Source organism: Babylonia areolata, chromosome 22, assembly GCF_041734735.1.
Source record: "Babylonia areolata isolate BAREFJ2019XMU chromosome 22, ASM4173473v1, whole genome shotgun sequence".
NCBI lineage: Eukaryota > Metazoa > Mollusca > Gastropoda > Neogastropoda > Buccinidae > Babylonia > Babylonia areolata.
The window spans coordinates 46616970-46638009 of NC_134897.1; the positions used below are offsets into that span (position 1 = coordinate 46616970).

The 21040-nt window shown below is 44.3% G+C and overlaps 1 protein-coding gene across 1 annotated transcript; it reads left to right on the forward strand.

Annotated features, from left to right (window-relative positions):
• Window positions 1–4966: 4966 nt before the first annotated feature.
• Window positions 4967–15742, forward strand: LOC143297171 (15-hydroxyprostaglandin dehydrogenase [NAD(+)]-like). The gene is made up of 8 exons (XM_076609364.1): window positions 4967–5365; window positions 7087–7196; window positions 9074–9197; window positions 10333–10439; window positions 12641–12737; window positions 13788–13864; window positions 14420–14565; window positions 15398–15742. The coding sequence occupies exons 2-8, from the start codon at window positions 7104–7106 to the stop codon at window positions 15534–15536; spliced, it is 783 nt and encodes a 260-aa protein (XP_076465479.1). The 5' UTR covers window positions 4967–5365; window positions 7087–7103; the 3' UTR covers window positions 15537–15742.
• The last annotated feature ends 5298 nt before the right edge of the window (window positions 15743–21040 follow it).

A 21040-nucleotide genomic window follows, 5' to 3' on the forward strand; every position in this document is an offset into this window, starting at 1 on the left:
CGTGTTGTCAGGGCACTGACAGGTGTTGTGACGTATTGTCAGGGCACTGACAGGTGTTGTGACATGTTGTCAGGGCACTGACAGGTGGTGTGACGTGTTGTCAGGGCGCTGTCTGACAGGTGTTGTGACGTGTTGTCAGGGCGCTGTCTGACAGGTGTTGTGACGTGTTGTCAGGGCACTGACAGATGTTGTGACGTGTTGTCAGGGCACTATCTGACAGCTGTTGTGACGTGTTGTCAGGGCAGTATCTGACAGGTGTTGTGACGTGTTGTCAGGGCAGTATCTGACAGGTGTTGTGATGTGTTGTCAGGGCAGTATCTCACAGATGTTGTGACGTGTTGTCAAGGCACTGACAGGTGTTGTGACGTGTTGTCAGGGCACTGTCTGACAGGTGTTGTGACGTGTTGTCAGGGCACTGTCTGACAGGTGTTGTGACATGTTGTCAGGGCACTGACAGATGTTGTGACGTGTTGTCAGGGCACTATCTGACAGGTGTTGTGACGTGTTGTCAGGGAACTGTCTGACAGGTGTTGTGACATGTTGTCAGGGCACTGACAGGTGTTGTGACGTGTTGTCAGGGCACTGTCTGACAGGTGTTGTGACGTGTTGTCAGGGCACTGTCTGACAGGTGTTGTGATGTGTTGTCAGGGCACTGTCTGACAGGTGTTGTGACGTGTTGTCAGGGCACTGTCTGACAGGTGTTGTGATGTGTTGTCAGGGCACTGTCTGACAGGTGTTTTAACGTGTTGTCAGGGCAGTATCTGACAGGTGTTGTGACGTGTTGTCAGGGCACTATCTGACAGGTGTTGTGACGTGTTGTCAGGGCAGTATCTGACAGGTGTTGTGACGTATTGTCAGGGCACTGACAGGTGTTGTGACGTGTTGTCAGGGCAGTATCTGACGGGTGTTGTGACGTATTGTCAGGGCACTGTCTGACAGGTGTTGTGACGTGTTGTCAGGGCAATATCTGACAGGTGTCTGACGTGCTGTCAGGGCACTGACAGGTGTTGTGACGTGTTGTCAGGGCACTATCTGACTGTGCGTGTGTATTTGTGTAGGTGTGTGTTTGTATTTGTGTGTATGTGTGTTTGTGTGTGTATGTGTGTGTGTGTGTGTGTGTGTGTGTATGAGAGAGAGAGAGAGAGAGAGAGAGAGAGAGAGAGAGAGAGAGTCTCAGTCTCAGAACGCAGCCGACATGTGGAGACAGGCCAGTGTATCTAGCTGTGTCAGCTCAACACATGATAACACAGCTGTCACCTGATAGCACAACTGGGTCACATGATAACCCAACTGGGTCAGTACTAGTGTGACCACAGGTCAAGGCCACCTCAGTCCACTGGTGTTGGTGGTGAGCCCAGACCTTCAGTTACTGATTGATTGATTGATTTTCTCTTTTCTTTTTACAAGTGCCAGGCAGAACAGCGACTGTCAGCCTGAAGTGAGGATACTGTGAGGGTGACAGCATGATGCAGCGGGAAAGTTCAACCCGTATGGTTAGCTCCTGTAATGTATCAATGAGCAATCTATCGATCAGTCAGTCAACCAACCAATCTATCTATCTATCTATTTTACATATCAACACACCCGCACAGCCCCCCCCCCCCCCAGCACACACACACACACACACACAGGCGGCTGGTATTGCTGGGGCTGTAAGACAAATGTCTGCTGAAATAAGAAATACAGTGAAACTTAGGTTTAAGACAAATGTCTGCTGAAATAAGAAATACAATGAAACTGGGGTTTAAGACAAATGTCTGCTGAAATAAGAAATACAATGAAACTTAGGTTTAAGACAAATGTCTGCTGAAATAAGAAATACAATGAAACTTAGGTTTAAGACAAATGTCTGCTGAAATAAGAAATACAATGAAACTGGGGTTTAAGACAAATGTCTGCTGAAATAAGAAATACAATGAAACTGGGGTTTAAGACAAATGTCTGCTGAAATAAGAAATACGATGAAACTTAGGGTTAAGACAAATGTCTGCTGAAATAAGGAATACAATGAAACTTAGGTTTACGACAAATGTCTGCTGAAATAAGAAATACAGTGAAACTGGGGTTTAAGACAAATGTCTGCTGAAATAAGAAATACAGTGAAACTGGGGTTTAAGACAAATGTCTGCTGAAATAAGAAATACAATGAAACTGGGGTTTAAGACAAATGTCTGCTGAAATAAGGAATACAATGAAACTATGCACACACACTGTGCACTCGTTAGAGTTCCTTCTTGTTGAAATAACATGAAATAGAATGTTGGCCCTGTTGGCTTCCTCATGAAGACTAACAGCTGAGCTTGGTTTCTCTGTTGTTACAGCTTACTCACGAAGTCCAACAGGGCCAAGTGGTTTCAAGGATGAATTTCATGAGGGGACAGCGTGTGTGCACAGTTTGACTGTATTTCTAATTTCAGCTGGCAGTTGTCTTGGAACTCCAGCACCTTTTGTTGTGTCGTGAAGCCAGCAGCTGCCACGGGCTTACCATCCAGTATAAGTACATAATCATACACACACACACACACACACACACACACACACACACACATATATATATATATATATATATATATATATATATATATATATACTCCCCCTGATATAACATTGTCGCTGAATGTGCGTCGTGATATTTAATCATTTCTTTATGAATCATGATTTTCCAGAAGAGTAATGCATGTGTATATTTTTCTTATGAATGCATAAGAAATTAAGAATAACATTTCCAATTAATGCACACATTTTTCTGCTTTAAGATCAGTTCAGAAATCATTATTTTAAAAAAAAGTGCCATACTCATGGTCTGATTTTAGTTATTCTGGATCTTAGACAGATTGTTTCAACAAAATCAATGATATAATCGAATATTACATCCGTTTTTGTTTTTATTTTATTTTTTATTTCAAATGTAATCATTTCCAAATTGTTCAAAATCAATGTTGATCTTTACGTTTGAGCAATGTTGAAATCTGTTCTTGAAAACGATCTCCAATTCCTTCCGAAACAGTTGAGATGACTTACGAACAACCACAGACAGAAACTTACACAGAAAGGGAGATAACGCTGTGCCGTATCTGTCCACTCTGCAGTCTTTGCAGGCCAGGGTCAGAAGGAGGGTGGGGGAGGGTGGGGGAGTGGAGTCATTCAGAGGTCAAAGATGCGTGCTGAAAAGCGGTGAGGAGGCCCCGGTGATGGCTGGTGTTGAGCTATCACCACAGGTAGACACAGGTAACGTCACATCGTTCCACTGTACAGGTAGGTAGGTAGGTGTAACGTCCCCTACACCTTACTGATAACAGAACGACGTCCCAGGGTGGTGGTGGTGGTGGTGGTGGTGGCAGGGGAGGTGGAAGGAGGGGTGATGTGAGTGACGGGGAGGGGGGTGTCAGTGTGACAGCACTGACAACATTCAGGTGGACGGTGAGAGTTCAGTGTGACAGCACTGACAACATTCAGGTGGACGGTGAGAGTTCAGTGTGACAGCACTGACAACATTCAGACGGTGACAGTTCAGTGTGACAGCACTGACAACATTCAGACGGTGACAGTTCAGTGTGACAGCACTGACAACATTCAGACGGTGACAGTTCAGTGTGACAGCACTGACAACATTCAGACGGTGACAGTTCAGTGTGACAGCACTGACAACATTCAGACGGTTACAGTTCAGTCTGACAGCACTGACAACATTCAGACGGTGACAGTTCAGTGTGACAGCACTGACAACATTCAGACGGTGACAGTTCAGTGTGACAACACTGACAACATTCAGACGGTGACAGTTCAGTGTGACAGCACTGACAACATTCAGACGGTTACAGTTCAGTCTGACAGCACTGACAACATTCAGACGGTGACAGTTCCGTGTGACAGCATTCAGACGGTGACAGTTCAGTGTGACAGCACTGACAGCATTCAGACGGTGACAGTTCAGTGTGACAGCACTGACAACACTGACAACATTCAGACGGTGAGAGTTCAGTGTGACAGCACTGACAGCATTCAGACGGTGACAGTTCAGTGTGACAGCACTGACAACATTCAGACGGTGACAGTTCAGTGTGACAGCACTGACAGCATTCAGACGGTGACAGTTCAGTGTGACAGCACTGACAACATTCAGACGGTGAGAGTTCAGTGTGACAGCACTGACAGCATTCAGACGGTGACAGTTCAGTGTGTCAGCACTGACAACATTCAGACGGTGAGATTTCAGTGTGACAGCACTGACAACATTCAGACGGTGACAGTTCAGTGTGACAGCACTGACAACATTCAGACGGTGACAGTTTAGTGTGACAGCACTGACAGCATTCAGACGGTGACAGTTCAGTGTGACAGCACTGACAGCATTCAGACGGTGACAGTTCAGTGTGACAGCATTCAGCTGGACGGTGACAGTCACAATGCTTTGTTGCTGTTCACCGCTGTCCCAACATTTCAGCACACAACTGGCTGGCGGCACTCGCGCGCGCGCAAACACGTATGCACGCACCCTTACATATACACACAAACGCATACACACACACGCACGCGCGCGCGCACGCACACATACACACACACGCACGCACACATACACACATATACGCGCGCATGCGCACGTACACACACACACACACACACTCCACACACACACACACACACACACACACACACACACTCCACACACACACACACACACTCCACACACACACACACACACACACACTCACACACACACACACACACACACACACACACACACACACCAAGCTTTCAGTTTCTAACCGTTGTAGTTATTACAAAGATTTATGGATGATCCAGTATTCTGGCTTTTTGCTGTTGTTTGTTTGTTTGTTGTTGTTTTTTTAATAAGAAACAAGTCCCACCGCCATCATCCTCTGACCCCCCTCCCTCGCTCCTCCCCCCTCCCCACCCCCTTTATTTCCGTCCATCATGACTGAAACATTTCCAGTACGGCTTGACAAGACTGGGCAGAGTATGAAGTGGAAAGGTGTCCGGTGGCGTGGTCAGTCATTCAGTCAGTCAGTCAGTCAGCCAGTCGTCACTTTGCCTGTCAGCCGAGCTGCCGTGGTGTGAGGACTTGGTCACAGCCATCACTGCCAGTCTCCAGACTTGTTGGTCACAGCCATCACTGCCAGTCTCCAGACTTGTTGGTCACAGCCATCACTGCCAGTCTCCAGACTTGTTGGTCACAGCCATCACTGCCAGTCTCCAGACTTGTTGGTCACAGCCATCACTGCCAGTCTCCAGACTTGTTGGTCACAGCCATCACTGCCAGTCTCCAGACTTGTTGGTCACAGCCATCACTGCCAGTCTCCAGCTCTCCGCTACTTTCAGCCACACACCATCTGCAGGAGTTGAGGTGAGGCACTGATAGTGCTGTGTGTGTGTGTGTGTGTGTGTGTGTGTGTGTGTGTGCAGGGGAGCAGGTGGCCTTCTTGTGTCTTGTTTCTTTGTTCCTTTGGTCGTGTATTTGTTTGTTCCTTAGACAGGAGACACAAACAGCTCCTGTGTTCAGTGACCTCATTAATTTGTCGTATTTGTATTTATATGTGTGCTCATGTATGTGTTTATGTATGTAGTCATGTGTTTGTTTATTCATTTATTTCTTTATTTATCTATATTTTTGTTTATTTCTCTGCCAGTTTATCTGTTCAGTTTATGTGATACGCACATGAGAACAAGGAGGGTTCCTATATCTATTATGTGTGGTTTTATCATTTCGTTCATTCGCTCATTTGTTGACTTATTGACTATTTTTTTGGTATTCGCTGATGATGATTTCTTGATATACATATACATATATATATATATATATATATATTTGTGTGTGTGTTTGTGCGTGTGTGTGTGTGTGTGTGTTCACAGGAAAGAGTCTATAGTCTGTAAAATTTACACCAATATCCAGTATGAGAAAAATATAAGGAAGAAAACAACGAGAGACACACGGGCGGACAGTGGTGATAACAAATGGAGCATAACTGACTGAAGAATGGAGCATAACTGACTGAAGAATGGAGCATAACTGATTGAAAAAGGGAGCATAACTGATTGAAGAATGGAGCATAACTGATTGAAACATGGAGCATAACTGATTGAAGAATGGAGCATAACTGTTGAAGAATGGAGCATAACTGATTGAAACATGGAGCATAACTGATTGAAGAATGGAGCATAACTGATTGAAACATGGAGCATAACTGATTGAAGAATGGAGCATAACTGTTGAAGAATGGAGCATAACTGATTGAAGAATGGAGCATAACTGTTGAAGAATGGAGCATAACTGATTGAAACATGGAGCATAACTGAGTGAAGAATGGAGCATAACTGATTGGAACATGGAGCATAACTGAGTGAAGAATGGAGCATAACTGATTGAAAAAGGGAGTATAACTGAATGAAGAATGGAGCATAACTGATTGAAAAAGGGAGCATAACTGATTGAAAAATGGAGCATAACTGATTGAAAAAGGGAGTATAACTGAATGAAGAATGGAGCATAACTGATTGAAAAAGGGAGCATAACTGATTGAAAAAGGGAGCATAACTGATTGAAAAATGGAGCATAACTGACTGAAGAATGGAGCATAACTGATTGACTCAATAGAACACTCTCTTGACCTTTACCCGGAAGATATGCAAATGATGCGTGGAGATAAAAAAAATATTTGGATCACACGACATGACACAGCAAGGTCAGACCGCTGTCCTTGAAATGTCGGCAGTTCACAGATCATCTGTATGTCCATTGTCATCACGCTCAACACACCATTTTTCTAGGTTCTTCGTTTGTTTGTTTGTTTGTTTGTTGTTGTTGTTTTTTTACCATCTCCCCATTCACACAGCTGGGTCAGTAGCAGAAGGTTGGCCTCTGTCCAATACGGAAAGCACTGTTTTAGTTTCTCCTTCTTCTTCTTCTTGTTCTTGTTTTACAACTCCTATGTGGTTGGCCTGTTCTATAGATGGGTTTGTGTGTGCGTGCTCTTGTGTTTTGGATATATTGAGCTGTTGATTTTATACGTGCATCTTTGTGTGTGTGTGTGTGTGTGTGTGTGTGTGTGTGTGTGTGTGTGTGTGCAGGTCGTAGTGCCGTCAGGATGCACCTGGAAGGAAAGACAGCCCTGGTGACGGGGGGAGCCATGGGGTTGGGGCTGGGGGTGGTACAGGCCCTGGTGTCCAGAGGTGTCAAGGTAGGGTGATGGTGATGGTGATACTGATGATGGTAGTGGTGGTGATGGTGGTGTTAGTGGTGGTGATGGTGGTGGTAGTGGTGGTGATGGTGATGATGGTAGTGGTGGTGATGGAGGTGATGGTGATGGTAGTGGTGGTGATGGTAGTGGTGGTGATGATGGTGATGGTAGTGGTGATGATGGTGATGGTAGTGGTGATGATGATGGTGGTGATGGTGGTGGTGGTGATGATGATGGTGATGATAGGGCAGTGATGATGGTGATGGTGATGGAGATGATGGTGATGATGATGGTGATGATAGGGCAGTGATGATGATGATGATGGTGATGATAGGGCAGTGATGATGATGATGGAGTTGTCCAAACTCCTTGAAAACGCTGTCCTCAAGCAGCTCAACAACCACCTTTGTTTCAACAATCTCATCCACCCATTTCAGTCTGCCTATCGTGCTGACCACAGCACCGAAACCACTCTCCTCCACATTCTGAACAATCCACTGATAGCGTCCGACTCAGGAAAAATTTCCCTTCTCACTCTTCTCGACTTGTCAGCCGCCTTTGACACGATAGACCCTTCAATCCTTCTTTCCCGTCTTCATTTTATATTTGGTATCAACGGCACTGTTCTAAACTGGTTCAAATCTTATCTCACTGATCGATTCCAGTCTGTCATTGTTGATCATTTCCAATCTGAATCCGTTAAAATCGAACATGGAGTCCCACAGGGATCTGTTTTAGGCCCAGTGCTCTTCACACTGTACACTGCTCCTCTCGCTGAAATTATCAACCGCCATAGTGTCAGTCATCATTCTTATGCTGATGAAACTCAACTCCAGAAGAGTGATATCCCCGAAAAACTGCCGTCGCTCTTGCAAGAAACATCCAACTGCTTCCTGGACATTCAAAACTGGATGACTCGAAATAAGTTACAATTGAACGCGGACAAAACTGAAGCAATGATCATAGGAACTAAACAAAAAGCGTCTTCCATCACAATTGACACAATCAAACTTGGCAGTACATCCATCCCTCTTTCCACGTCAGTCAGGAACCTCGGTGTTGTCCTTGACAATACACTGTCCATGCAAAAATTTATCAGTCAGACATGTCAGTCCTGCTACTGTCAACTGCGGCGCATCAGTGGCATCCGGAAATATCTGTCCACTGACGCAACATCTAGACTTGCCGTTTCTCTCATTCTCTCTCGCCTTGACTACTGTAACTCCCTATTGTCTGGTTTGCCTGCTTCAACCATTCAGTCCCTTCAGTGCATACAAAACTCTGCTGCCCGACTCGTCCTCAGAAAGAAAAGATCTGAGCACATCACTCCTCTTTTGCAACATCTCCACTGGCTCCCTGTCTCACACCGAATAAAGTACAAGATCAGCACTTTATGTTACAGATGCATTCACAAAACTGCCCCTTCCTATCTCTGCGGCTGCCTTCACGTCTATACTCCATCTCGCTCACTACGATCGGCTTCAGATCCACTCTGTTTACGCATACCCAGATTCAAACACTCGACTGTTGGCCGCCGTTCTTTCTCTGTCTCTGGACCCTGCGATATATATATATATATATATATATATATATATATATATATATACAGAGAGAGAAGTAGATCTACATATATAGTCAGCGAAACGAAACAGTGTGCAGGTCTGGATACAACACCTGCACGCACTCTCTCTCTCTCTTTCACTCTCTCTCTCTCTCTCTCTCTCTCCCTCTCTCTCTCTCTCTATGCGTGCCAGAGTATGTTACCATGGACACCAGAAGGGGGTAGAAGGGAGGGTGTTGCGGAAAGGAAAAAAATACCAGAAGTGAAAAACTGTGTGTGTGTGTGTGTGTGTGTGTGTGTGTGTGTGTGTGTGCAGGTGGTATGTCTGGACGTGGCGGTGGAGGCGGGGCAGAAAGAGGCAGCGACCTTGAACTCTGAGCACGGCCCTGACACCGTGACCTTCCTGCGGTGTGACGTCACCAACCTGGACCAGCTCAGAGGTCGGTCATCCCTCCTTCCCCACAGACACCTCTTTGTCTCTCTCTCTCTGTCTCTCTCTCTGTCTCTCTGTCTCGGTCTCTCTGTCTCTCTCTCACTATTATTATGCTGATGGAATTAACATAATGCATTGTACTTGTGGTGATTAAAGAGTGATGAAGAGTTACCCTTGTCACGCCTTGTCAGTAGTCCCTTGCAGGTGGTGACAATAGATCCTGTCCTGTCAGTTGGTCAGAGGAAGTGACGATGGAACGATATTCTGGCATCCACCTGCAGACTGTCAGAGCTGTGCTGCTTAGCAACTCACAGAGCACAGGGCATCTGTTTGTTTCTGCTGTCTGTGTCTGTTTCTGCTGTCTGTGTCTGTTTCTGCTTTCTGTTTCTGTGTCATTGTTTCTGTTTCTGTGTCATTGTTTCTGTGTCTGTTTCTGCTTTCTGTTTCTGTGTCATTGTTTCTGTTTCTGTGTCATTGTTTCTGTGTCTGTTTCTGCTTTCTGTTTCTGTGTCATTGTTTCTGTTTCTGTGTCTGTTTCTGCTTTCTGTTTCTGTGTCATTGTTTGTGTGTCATTGTTTGTGTGTCACTGTTTCTGTGTCTGTTTCTGCTATCTGTTTCTGTGTCATTGTTTCTGTTTCTGTGTCATTGTTTCTGTTTCTGTGTCTGTTTCTGCTTTCTGTTTCTGTGTCATTGTTTCTGTTTCTGTGTCATTGTTTCTGTGTCTGTTTCTGCTTTCTGTTTCTGTGTCATTGTTTCTGCTTTCTGTTTCTGTGTCTGTTTCTGCTTTCTGTTTCTGATATGTCAGCATTGATGTGCTGTTCTGATATGTCAGTATTGATGTGTTGTTCTGATATGTCAGCATTGATGTGCTGTTCTGATATGTCAGCATTGATGTGCTGTTCTGATATGTCAGCATTGATGTGCTGTTAATGCCTTTGTCTTTCTCTCACACAAACACACTCGCACGCACACACGCAAACACGCACGCACGCACTGCAACAAAAGAGTTCCTGCCAAATTTCTGAATGAAAATCCATTTGGACTGCCAGAAACCAAATACACTTGCAGACAGAGAAAAGGACAAAGAAAGGATAAATGCAAGATACACATGTGTGTGTAAACAGCAAGCCCTGGTGTTGCAGAGTGTTTCCAACAAGCCGTGACAGTGCTGGGTCACATCGACATCGTCTTCAACAATGCTGGTCTGGTGATGGAGAACCGCTGGCAGTACATGGTTGACGTCAACATTGTCAGTTGTCTTCCTTCATTCCTTCCGTCCGTCCTTCCTTTCCTCCTTCCTTCCTTTCTTTTTTCTTTCTTTCTCTCCTTCATTCCTTCAGTCATTTCTTTTCTTCCTTCCTTTAGTCGTTTTTCCTTCCTTCCTTCCTTCCTTTCTTCAACTGTTTCCTTCCTCCCTTCACTTCAGCCGTTTCCTTTCTTCCTTCATTCCTTCCTTCGTTCGTTCCTTCCTTCCTTCACTTCAGCCGTTTCCTTCCTTCCTTCCTTCCTTCCTTCACTTCAGCCGTTTCCTTCCTTCCTTCCTTCACTTCAGCCGTTTCCTTCCTTCCTTCCTTCACTTCAGCCGTTTCCTTCCTTCCTTCTTTCCTTCACTTCAGCCGTTTCCTTCCTTCCTTCTTTCCTTCACTTCAGCCGTTTCCTTCCTTCCTTCCTTCCTTCCTTCCTTCCTTCCTTCACTTCAGCCGTTTCCTTCCTTCCTTCCTTCCTTCCTTCCTTCACTTCAGCCGTTTCCTTCCTTCCTTCCTTCCTTCACTTCAGCCGTTTCCTTCCTTCCTTCCTTCCTTCCTTCCTTCACTTCAGCCGTTTCCTTCCTTCCTTCCTTCACTTCAGCCGTTTCCTTCCTTCCTTCCTTCCTTCCTTCACTTCAGCCGTTTCCTTCCTTCCTTCCTTCCTTCCTTCACTTCAGCCGTTTCCTTCCTTCCTTCCTTCCTTCCTTCACTTCAGCCGTTTCCTTCCTTCACTTCAGCCGTTTCCTTCCTTCCTTCCTTCCTTCACTTCAGCCGTTTCCTTCCTTCCTTCCTTCCTTCCTTCCTTCCTTCACTTCAGCCGTTTCCTTCCTTCCTTCCTTCACTTCAGCCGTTTACTTCCTTTCTTCCTTCACTTCAGCAGTTTCCTTCCTTCCTTCCTTCCTTCCTTCACTTCAGCTGTTTCCTTCCTTCCTTCCTTCCTTCCTTCACTTCAGCCGTTTCCTTTCTTCCTTCCTTCACTTCAGCCGTTTACTTCCTTTCTTCCTTCACTTCAGCCGTTTCCTTCCTTCCTTCCTTCACTTCAGCCGTTTACTTCCTTTCTTTCTTCACTTCAGCAGTTTCCTTCCTTTCTTCCTTCACTTCAGCCGTTTACTTCCTTTCTTCCTTCACTTCAGCAGTTTCCTTCCTTCCTTCCTTCACTTCAGCCGTTTCCTTCCTTCCTTCCTTCACTTCAGCCGTTTACTTCCTTTCTTCCTTCACTTCAGCAGTTTCCTTCCTTCCTTCACTTCAGCCGTTTCCTTCCTTCCTTCCTTCACTTCAGCCGTTTACTTCCTTTCTTCCTTCACTTCAGCAGTTTCCTTCCTTCCTTCACTTCAGCTGTTTCCTTCCTTCCTTCACTTCAGCAGTTTCCTTCCTTCCTTCCTTCACTTCAGCTGTTTCCTTCCTTCCTTCCTTCCTCCCTTCCTTCCTTCACTTCAGCCGTTTCCTTCCTTCCTTCACTTCAGCCGTTTCCTTTCTTCCTTCACTTCAGCCGTTTCCTTCGTTCTTCCTTCACTTCAGCCGTTTCCTTTCTTCCTTCACTTCAGCCGTTTCCTTTCTTCCTTCCTTCCTTCCTTCCTTCCTTTCTTCCTTCACTTCAGCCGTTTCCTTTCTTCCTTCTTTCCTTCCTTTCTTCCTTCACTTCAGCCGTTTCCTTTCTTCCTTCCTTCCTTTACTTCAGCCGTGTTTTTTTCCCCTTCCTTCACTTCAGCCGTGTTTTTTTCCCTTCCTTCCTCCTTCCCTTCCTTCTTTCCATCCTTCCTACCCTCCTTCCTTCAATTGTTATATTTCCTTCCTTCCTTCCTTCTTTCCTTCACACATTTTTGGTTCGTCCTTCCTTCCTTGATGATGATGATGATGATGACGAGGACGGCAGAAAGATGTGGAGGAAGGCGAGAACCTCGCAGTGGTTCACATCATGATAATGATGACGAGGACGATAATGATGATGATGACGAAGACGGTGATAATGATGATGTTAACGAGGATGAGGATGACAGTGATGACGACGATAATGACAGTGATGACCACGATGATGATAATGATGAACACAATGATGATAACGACGACAATGATGATTGCGAAGATGATAATGGTGACGATGGTAATGACGACGACGATGATGATGAAGATGATAATGATGACAATGGTGACGATGACGATGAGATGATGAAGACGATGATGATGACGATGCTGGTGACGACAGAAAGGCGTGGTGGAGGGCACCAACCTGGCAGTGGAGCACATGAGGAAGGACAAGGGAGGCAAGGGCGGCGTCATCATCAACACCGCCTCTTATGCAGGTTGCCTCCCTTCCTCTGCTCTGTGTGTGTGTGTGAGGTATATGGACAGATCGACAGGTTGATAGATAGCCTGCAATGGTTTCATGTCTAGTTCCACGTTAAGTGTTCACTGTAGTTACGGGTCCAGTTCATTGTGTAATATGGTTTCAGCTCTAATTACGTGCTATATGTTCACTATGGTTATAGGCTGAGTTCAGTGTTCGCTATGGTTACAGGCCTAGCTCAGTGTTGACTGTGGTCACTATGGTTACAGGCCTAGTTTAGTGTTCACTATGGTCACTATGGTTACAGGTCTAGTTCAGTGTTGACTGTAGTCACTATGGTTACAGGTCTAGTTCAGTGTTGACTGTGGTCACCATGGTTACAGGCCTAGTTGAGTGTTGACTGTAGTCACCATGGTTACAGGCCTAGTTCAGTGTTGACTGTAGTCACTATGGTCACAAGCCTAGTTCAGTGTTGACTGTAGTCACTATGGTTACAGGCCTAGTTCAGTGTTGACTGTAGTCACTATGGTTACAGGCCTAGTTCAGTGTTGACTGTAGTCACTATGGTTACAGGTCTAGTTCAGTGTTGACTGTGTCACTATGGTTACAGGCCTAGCTCTGTGTTGACTGTAGTCACTATGTTTACAGGTCAAGTTCAGTGTTGACTGTAGTCACTATGGTTACAGGTCTAGTTCAGTGTTGACTGTAGTCACTATGGTTACAGGCCTAGTTCAGTGTTGACTGTAGTCACTATGGCTACAGGTCTAGTTCTGTGTTGACTGTAGTCACTATGGTTACAGGTCTAGTTCAGTGTTGACTGTAGTCACCATGGTTACAGGCCTAGTTCAGTGTTGACTGTAGTCACTATGGTTACAGGTCTAGTTCAGTGTTGACTGTAGTCACCATGGTTACAGGTCTAGTTCAGTGTTGACTGTAGTCACCATGGTTACAGGTCTAGTTCAGTGTTGACTGTAGTCACCATGGTTACAGGCCTAGTTCAGTGTTGACTGTAGTCACCATGGTTACAGGCCAAGGTCAGTGTTGACTGTGGTCACCATGGTTACAGGTCTTGTTCCACGCTTCTTCTTCCCGGTGTACGCGGCCACAAAGTTCGCTGTGACCGGATTCACGGCCAGCTGGGCGGTCAGTGTCCCTCACTGTCTGGCTGTCTGTCTGTCTGACTGTCTGGCTGTCTGACTGTCTGACTGTCTGGCTGTCTGACTGGCTGTCTGTCATTTTCTCTTTCTCTTTCACATTGTCTTTTTTTCCTCTATGTCTGTGTGATTCTTTCTGTCTCTTTCTGCCTCTGTCTGTCATTTTTTCACTCTCTCTCTCACTCTGTCTTTCTCTCTCATTGTCTTTTTTTTTTTAAATCTCTGTGTGTTTCCTTCTCTCTCTCTCTCTCTCTCTCTCTCTCTCTCTCTCTCTCTCTCTCTCTCCCTTAGTTATAACGGGTGTACGATCAGTTGTAAGGGGTCATATGGCGTATATAATAAAATTCATGCGTTCTTTCTCTCTCTCTCTCTCTCTGTTTCTTTATATCTCTCTTTCTCCCTCCCCTCTGTATCTCCCACCCCTTCTTTCTCCCTCTCTTTTCTTTCTGTATCTTCCTCTCCACCCCCCTCTCTCTCCTCCTCCCAACCGGCAGACAGCTGACAGCTGAAAGCAGTCCTTTGAAGTGTGTCACTGTGGTTCCAGAGCAACCCTTACCTGAAAGACATGGGGTTGAGGTTCGGGTCTCTGTGCCCCACCTCTGTGGACACTGCCTTCCAGCGCTTCAAGGACGAACAGCTGCTGTATCCAGAGGAGTTCAAAGAGATGAACAAAGTCAACGGCATGCTTCCGTGAGCATTTCTTTCTTTCTGTCTTTCTTTCTGTTTCTCTCCTTTTCCTTCTGTCTTTCTCTCCTTCCTTCTCTCATTCTCTTCTCTCTATCTTTCCTTCTCTTTCTTTCTTTGTTTCGTTGTTGTTGTTTTTTATCTTTCCTTCTCTCTTGCTATCTGTCTTCCTCACACCCCCAACAGTGACAGCATGCCGGGTGCCGGGTCAGTGTGAGCCGGGGACCAGTTTGGAGTGCAGGCATCACTGCACTGTCTTCCTCACACCCTCAACAGTGACAGCGTGCTGTGTGCCGGGTCAGTGTGAGCCAGGGACCAGTTTGGAGTGCAGGCATCACTGCACTGTCTTCCTCACACCCCCAACAGTGACAGCGTGCTGTGTGCCGGGTCAGTGTGAGCCAGGGACCAGTTTGGAGTGCAGGCATCACTGCACTGTCTTCCTCACACCCCCAACAGTGACAGCATGCCGGGTGCCGGGTCAGTGTGAGCCGGGGACCAGTTTGGAGTGCAGACAAAGTGGTGCACAACAGGCATCACTTCACTGGCTTCCCTTGTCCTTCAGAAATAGAACCAGACTGTTCTGCGTCATTGTTGTGATGGTGATGTTGATGATGATGATGTTGATGATGATGATGTTGATGATGTCGTTATCGTTGATGATGGTGATGCTGATGGTGATGATGATGATGTTGATGATGATGATGTCGTTATCGTTGATGATGATGATGATGTCGTTATCGTTGATGATGATGATGTTGTTGATGTAGTTGTTGATGGTGACGATGACGACGATGATGATGGTGATGCAGAACCATGTGTAAAGGTGTGGTGGTTTCAGGGTGGGGAAGGCGGTGGAGGGCTTCCTTCAGCTGGTTGAGGACGACGACAGCAACGGGTCCAACATGACGGTCACCAAGCATGGCGTCCTCTTCAGGCGGCTGGTGGTGGAGGACGGCAAGGGTCTGGCAGGCCAGTGACCTCCCCCACCTCCTGTCGGATTTTTAGTGATTGGTGGTTGACGTGTTTTTCTATAACTGATCGTCTTCAGTTTCATCGGAAACAGTCTCCAGTAGTGTGTAAAGGTCAGTTTGGTTTTCCAGTGTTCTGGCTCACGGATTCTCGACTTCCTGTGATTGTTCGATTTTTACAAATGGAAACTCGATTATATTCGGTTTTTTCTCTCTTCTGTGTGTGTTTGATATTTTTGTTCGTTTGGGTTATTGTCTGCTCTTTTGTGTGTGTTTGATATTTTTGTTCGTTTGGGTTATTGTCTGCTCTTCTGTGTGTGTTTGATATTTTTGTTCGTTTGGGTTATTGTCTGCTCTTCTGTGTGTGTTTGATATGTTTGTTCGTTTGGGTTATTGTCTGCTCTTCTGTGTGTGTTTGATATTTTTGTTCGTTTGGGTTATTGTCTGCTCTTCTGTGTGTGTTTGATATTTTTGTTCGTTTGGGTTATTGTCTGCTCTTCTGTGTGTGTTTGATATTTTTGTTCGTTTGGGTTATTGTCTGCTCTTCTGTGTGTGTTTGATATTTTTGTTCGTTTGGGTTATTGTCTGCTCTTCTGTGTGTGTTTGATATTTTTGTTCGTTTGGGTTATTGTCTGCTCTTCTGTGTGTGTTTGATATTTTTGTTCGTTTGGGTTATTGTCTGCTCTTCTGTGTGTGTTTGATATTTTTGTTCGTTTGGGTTATTGTCTGCTCTTCTGTGTGTGTTTGATATTTTTGTTCGTTTGGGTTATTGTCTGCTCTTCTGTGTGTGTTTGATATTTTTGTTCGTTTGGGTTATTGTCTGCTCTTCTGTGTGTGTTTGATATTTTTGTTCGTTTGGGTTATTGTCTGCTCTTCTGTGTGTGTTTGATATGTTTGTTCGTTTGGGTTATTGTCTGCTCTTCTGTGTGTGTTTGATATTTTTGTTCGTTTGGGTTATTGTCTGCTCTTCTGTGTGTGTTTGATATTTTTGTTCGTTTGGGTTATTGTCTGCTCTTCTGTGTGTGTTTGATATTTTTGTTCGTTTGGGTTATTGTCTGCTCTTCTGTGTGTGTTTGATATTTTTGTTCGTTTGGGTTATTGTCTGCTCTTCTGTGTGTGTTTGATATTTTTGTTCGTTTGGGTTATTGTCTGCTCTTCTGTGTGTGTTTGATATTTTTGTTCGTTTGGGTTATTGTCTGCTCTTCTGTGTGTGTTTGATATTTTTGTTCGTTTGGGTTATTGTCTGCTCTTCTGTGTGTGTTTGATATGTTTGTTCGTTTGGGTTATTGTCTGCTCTTCTGTGTGTGTTTGATATTTTTGTTCGTTTGGGTTATTGTCTGCTCTTCTGTGTGTGTTTGATATTTTTGTTCGTTTGGGTTATTGTCTGCTCTTCTGTGTGTGTTTGATATGTTTGTTCGTTTGGGTTATTGTCTGCTCTTCTGTGTGTGTTTGATATGTTTGTTCGTTTGGGTTATTGTCTGCTCTTCTGTGTGTGTTTGATATGTTTGTTCGTTTGGGTTATTGTCTGCTCTTCTGTGTGTGTTTGATATTTTTGTTCGTTTGGGTTATTGTCTGCTCTTCTGTGTGTGTTTGATATTTTTGTTCGTTTGGGTTATTGTCTGCTCTTCTGTGTGTGTTTGATATGTTTGTTCGTTTGGGTTATTGTCTGCTCTTCTGTGTGTGTTTGATATGTTTGTTCGTTTGGGTTATTGTCTGCTCTTCTGTGTGTGTTTGATATTTTTGTTCGTTTGGGTTATTGTCTGCTCTTCTGTGTGTGTTTGATATGTTTGTTCGTTTGGGTTATTGTCTGCTCTTCTGTGTGTGTTTGATATTTTTGTTCGTTTGGGTTATTGTCTGCTCTTCTGTGTGTGTTTGATATTTTTGTTCGTTTGGGTTATTGTCTGCTCTTCTGTGTGTGTTTGATATTTTTGTTCGTTTGGGTTATTGTCTGCTCTTCTGTGTGTGTTTGATATTTTTGTTCGTTTGGGTTATTGTCTGCTCTTCTGTGTGTGTTTGATATTTTTGTTCGTTTGGGTTATTGTCTGCTCTTCTGTGTGTGTTTGATATTTTTGTTCGTTTGGGTTATTGTCTGCTCTTCTGTGTGTGTTTGATATTTTTGTTCGTTTGGGTTATTGTCTGCTCTTCTGTGTGTGTTTGATATTTTTGTTCGTTTGGGTTATTGTCTGCTCTTCTGTGTGTGTTTGATATTTTTGTTCGTTTGGGTTATTGTCTGCTCTTCTGTGTGTGTTTGATATTTTTGTTCGTTTGGGTTATTGTCTGCTCTTCTGTGTGTGTTTGATATTTTTGTTCGTTTGGGTTATTGTCTGCTCTTCTGTGTGTGTTTGATATGTTTGTTCGTTTGGGTTATTGTCTGCTCTTCTGTGTGTGTTTGATATGTTTGTTCGTTTGGGTTATTGTCTGCTCTTCTGTGTGTGTTTGATATGTTTGTTCGTTTGGGTTATTGTCTGCTCTTCTGTGTGTGTTTGATATGTTTGTTCGTTTGGGTTATTGTCTGCTCTTCTGTGTGTGTTTGATATGTTTGTTCGTTTGGGTTATTGTCTGCTCTTCTGTGTGTGTTTGATATTTTTGTTCGTTTGGGTTATTGTCTGCTCTTCTGTGTGTGTTTGATATTTTTGTTCGTTTGGGTTATTGTCTGCTCTTCTGTGTGTGTTTGATATTTTTGTTCGTTTGGGTTATTGTCTGCTCTTCTGTGTGTGTTTGATATGTTTGTTCGTTTGGGTTATTGTCTGCTCTTCTGTGTGTGTTTGATATTTTTGTTCGTTTGGGTTATTGTCTGCTCTTCTGTGTGTGTTTGATATTTTTGTTCGTTTGGGTTATTGTCTGCTCTTCTGTGTGTGTTTGATATTTTTGTTCGTTTGGGTTATTGTCTGCTCTTCTGTGTGTGTTTGATATGTTTGTTCGTTTGGGTTATTGTCTGCTCTTCTGTGTGTGTTTGATATTTTTGTTCGTTTGGGTTATTGTCTGCTCTTCTGTGTGTGTTTGATATTTTTGTTCGTTTGGGTTATTGTCTGCTCTTCTGTGTGTGTTTGATATGTTTGTTCGTTTGGGTTATTGTCTGCTCTTCTGTGTGTGTTTGATATGTTTGTTCGTTTGGGTTATTGTCTGCTCTTCTGTGTGTGTTTGATATGTTTGTTCGTTTGGGTTATTGTCTGCTCTTCTGTGTGTGTTTGATATTTTTGTTCGTTTGGGTTATTGTCTGCTCTTCTGTGTGTGTTTGATATTTTTGTTCGTTTGGGTTATTGTCTGCTCTTCTGTGTGTGTTTGATATGTTTGTTCGTTTGGGTTATTGTCTGCTCTTCTGTGTGTGTTTGATATTTTTGTTCGTTTGGGTTATTGTCTGCTCTTCTGTGTGTGTTTGATATTTTTGTTCGTTTGGGTTATTGTCTGCTCTTCTGTGTGTGTTTGATATTTTTGTTCGTTTGGGTTATTGTCTGCTCTTCTGTGTGTGTTTGATATTTTTGTTCGTTTGGGTTATTGTCTGCTCTTCTGTGTGTGTTTGATATTTTTGTTCGTTTGGGTTATTGTCTGCTCTTCTGTGTGTGTTTGATATTTTTGTTCGTTTGGGTTATTGTCTGCTCTTCTGTGTGTGTTTGATATTTTTGTTCGTTTGGGTTATTGTCTGCTCTTCTGTGTGTGTTTGATATTTTTGTTCGTTTGGGTTATTGTCTGCTCTTCTGTGTGTGTTTGATATTTTTGTTCGTTTGGGTTATTGTCTGCTCTTCTGTGTGTGTTTGATATTTTTGTTCGTTTGGGTTATTGTCTGCTCTTCTGTGTGTGTTTGATATTTTTGTTCGTTTGGGTTATTGTCTGCTCTTCTGTGTGTGTTTGATATTTTTGTTCGTTTGGGTTATTGTCTGCTCTTCTGTGTGTGTTTGATATTTTTGTTCGTTTGGGTTATTGTCTGCTCTTCTGTGTGTGTTTGATATTTTTGTTCGTTTGGGTTATTGTCTGCTCTTCTGTGTGTGTTTGATATGTTTGTTCGTTTGGGTTATTGTCTGCTCTTCTGTGTGTGTTTGATATGTTTGTTCGTTTGGGTTATTGTCTGCTCTTCTGTGTGTGTTTGATATGTTTGTTCGTTTGGGTTATTGTCTGCTCTTCTGTGTGTGTTTGATATGTTTGTTCGTTTGGGTTATTGTCTGCTCTTCTGTGTGTGTTTGATATTTTTGTTCGTTTGGGTTATTGTCTGCTCTTCTGTGTGTGTTTGATATTTTTGTTCGTTTGGGTTATTGTCTGCTCTTCTGTGTGTGTTTGATATTTTTGTTCGTTTGGGTTATTGTCTGCTCTTCTGTGTGTGTTTGATATGTTTGTTCGTTTGGGTTATTGTCTGCTCTTCTGTGTGTGTTTGATATTTTTGTTCGTTTGGGTTATTGTCTGCTCTTCTGTGTGTGTTTGATATGTTTGTTCGTTTGGGTTATTGTCTGCTCTTCTGTGTGTGTTTGATATGTTTGTTCGTTTGGGTTATTGTCTGCTCTTCTGTGTGTGTTTGATATGTTTGTTCGTTTGGGTTATTGTCTGCTCTTCTGTGTGTCGGATCGATGTATGTGTGTGGTGGGTGTGGGTGTATATTGATGTGGGTGTGTGTGGGTGTGTGTATGGGTGTCTGTGTGTGGGGGTGTGTATGGGTGTGTGTGTCTGTGTGTGGGGGTGTGGGTGTGTGTATGGGGGTGTGTGGATGTGTGTGTGTCTGTGTATGGGGGTGTGTGGATGTGTGTGTGTCTGTGTGTGGGGGTGTGTATGGGTGTGTGTGTGTCTCTGTGAGGGGGTGTGGGTGTGTGTATGGGTGTGTGTGTCTGTGTGTGGGGGTGTGTATGGGGGTGTGTGGATGTGTGTGGGTGTGTGTATGGGTGTTTGTGTCTGTGTGTGGGGGTGTGGGTGTGTGTGTCTGTGTGGGGGGTTGTGGGGGTGTGTATGGGTGTGTGTGTCTGTGTGTGGGGGTGTGGGTGTGTGTATGGGTGTGTGTGTCTGTGTGTGGGGGTGTGGGTGTATGGGGGTGTGTGGATGTGTGTGGGGGTGTGGGTGTGTGTCTGTGTGTGGGGGTGTGGGTGTATGGGTGTGTGTGGATGTGTGTGTGTGTCTGTGTGTGGGGGTGTGGGTGGGTTTCATGACGGTGAGAATCAGTGCAGGAATGTCCACGTAACTCTGGTCGTCACACACATATGCAAGCACACACAGACGTACGTACTCACACACGCACGCACACGTGAAAAACACAAATAAAAAACACACACAATAGAACAGGAATATGATATCAACAACATCCACAGTGATTTATTTGGAGTGAACCAACCACCATTGTTAGGGAGATGGTTCCAAGGTGGCAGGGAGTGAGTGTGCACAGAATGCCAGAACCAGGGAGTCTGTCGGGAACCAGGGAGTTTCTCGAGGAACCAGGGAGTTTCTCGAGGAACCAGGGAGTCTGTCGGGAATCAGGGTGTCTGTCTGATGTTGTAGAAACTGAGCGCGCCGGCGTAACTGCTGACAACCACCAGTGT

Coding starts and splice junctions, on each gene's coding strand:
- LOC143297171 (XM_076609364.1), top strand. CDS start 7,104: ATGCACCTGGAAGGAAAGACAGCCCTGGTGACGGGGGGAGCCATGGGG. Junction 12,738..13,787: donor CAACACCGCCTCTTATGCAG/GTTGCCTCCCTT, acceptor CCATGGTTACAG/GTCTTGTTCCACGCTTCTTC. Junction 14,566..15,397: donor AAAGTCAACGGCATGCTTCC/GTGAGCATTTCT, acceptor TGGTGGTTTCAG/GGTGGGGAAGGCGGTGGAGG.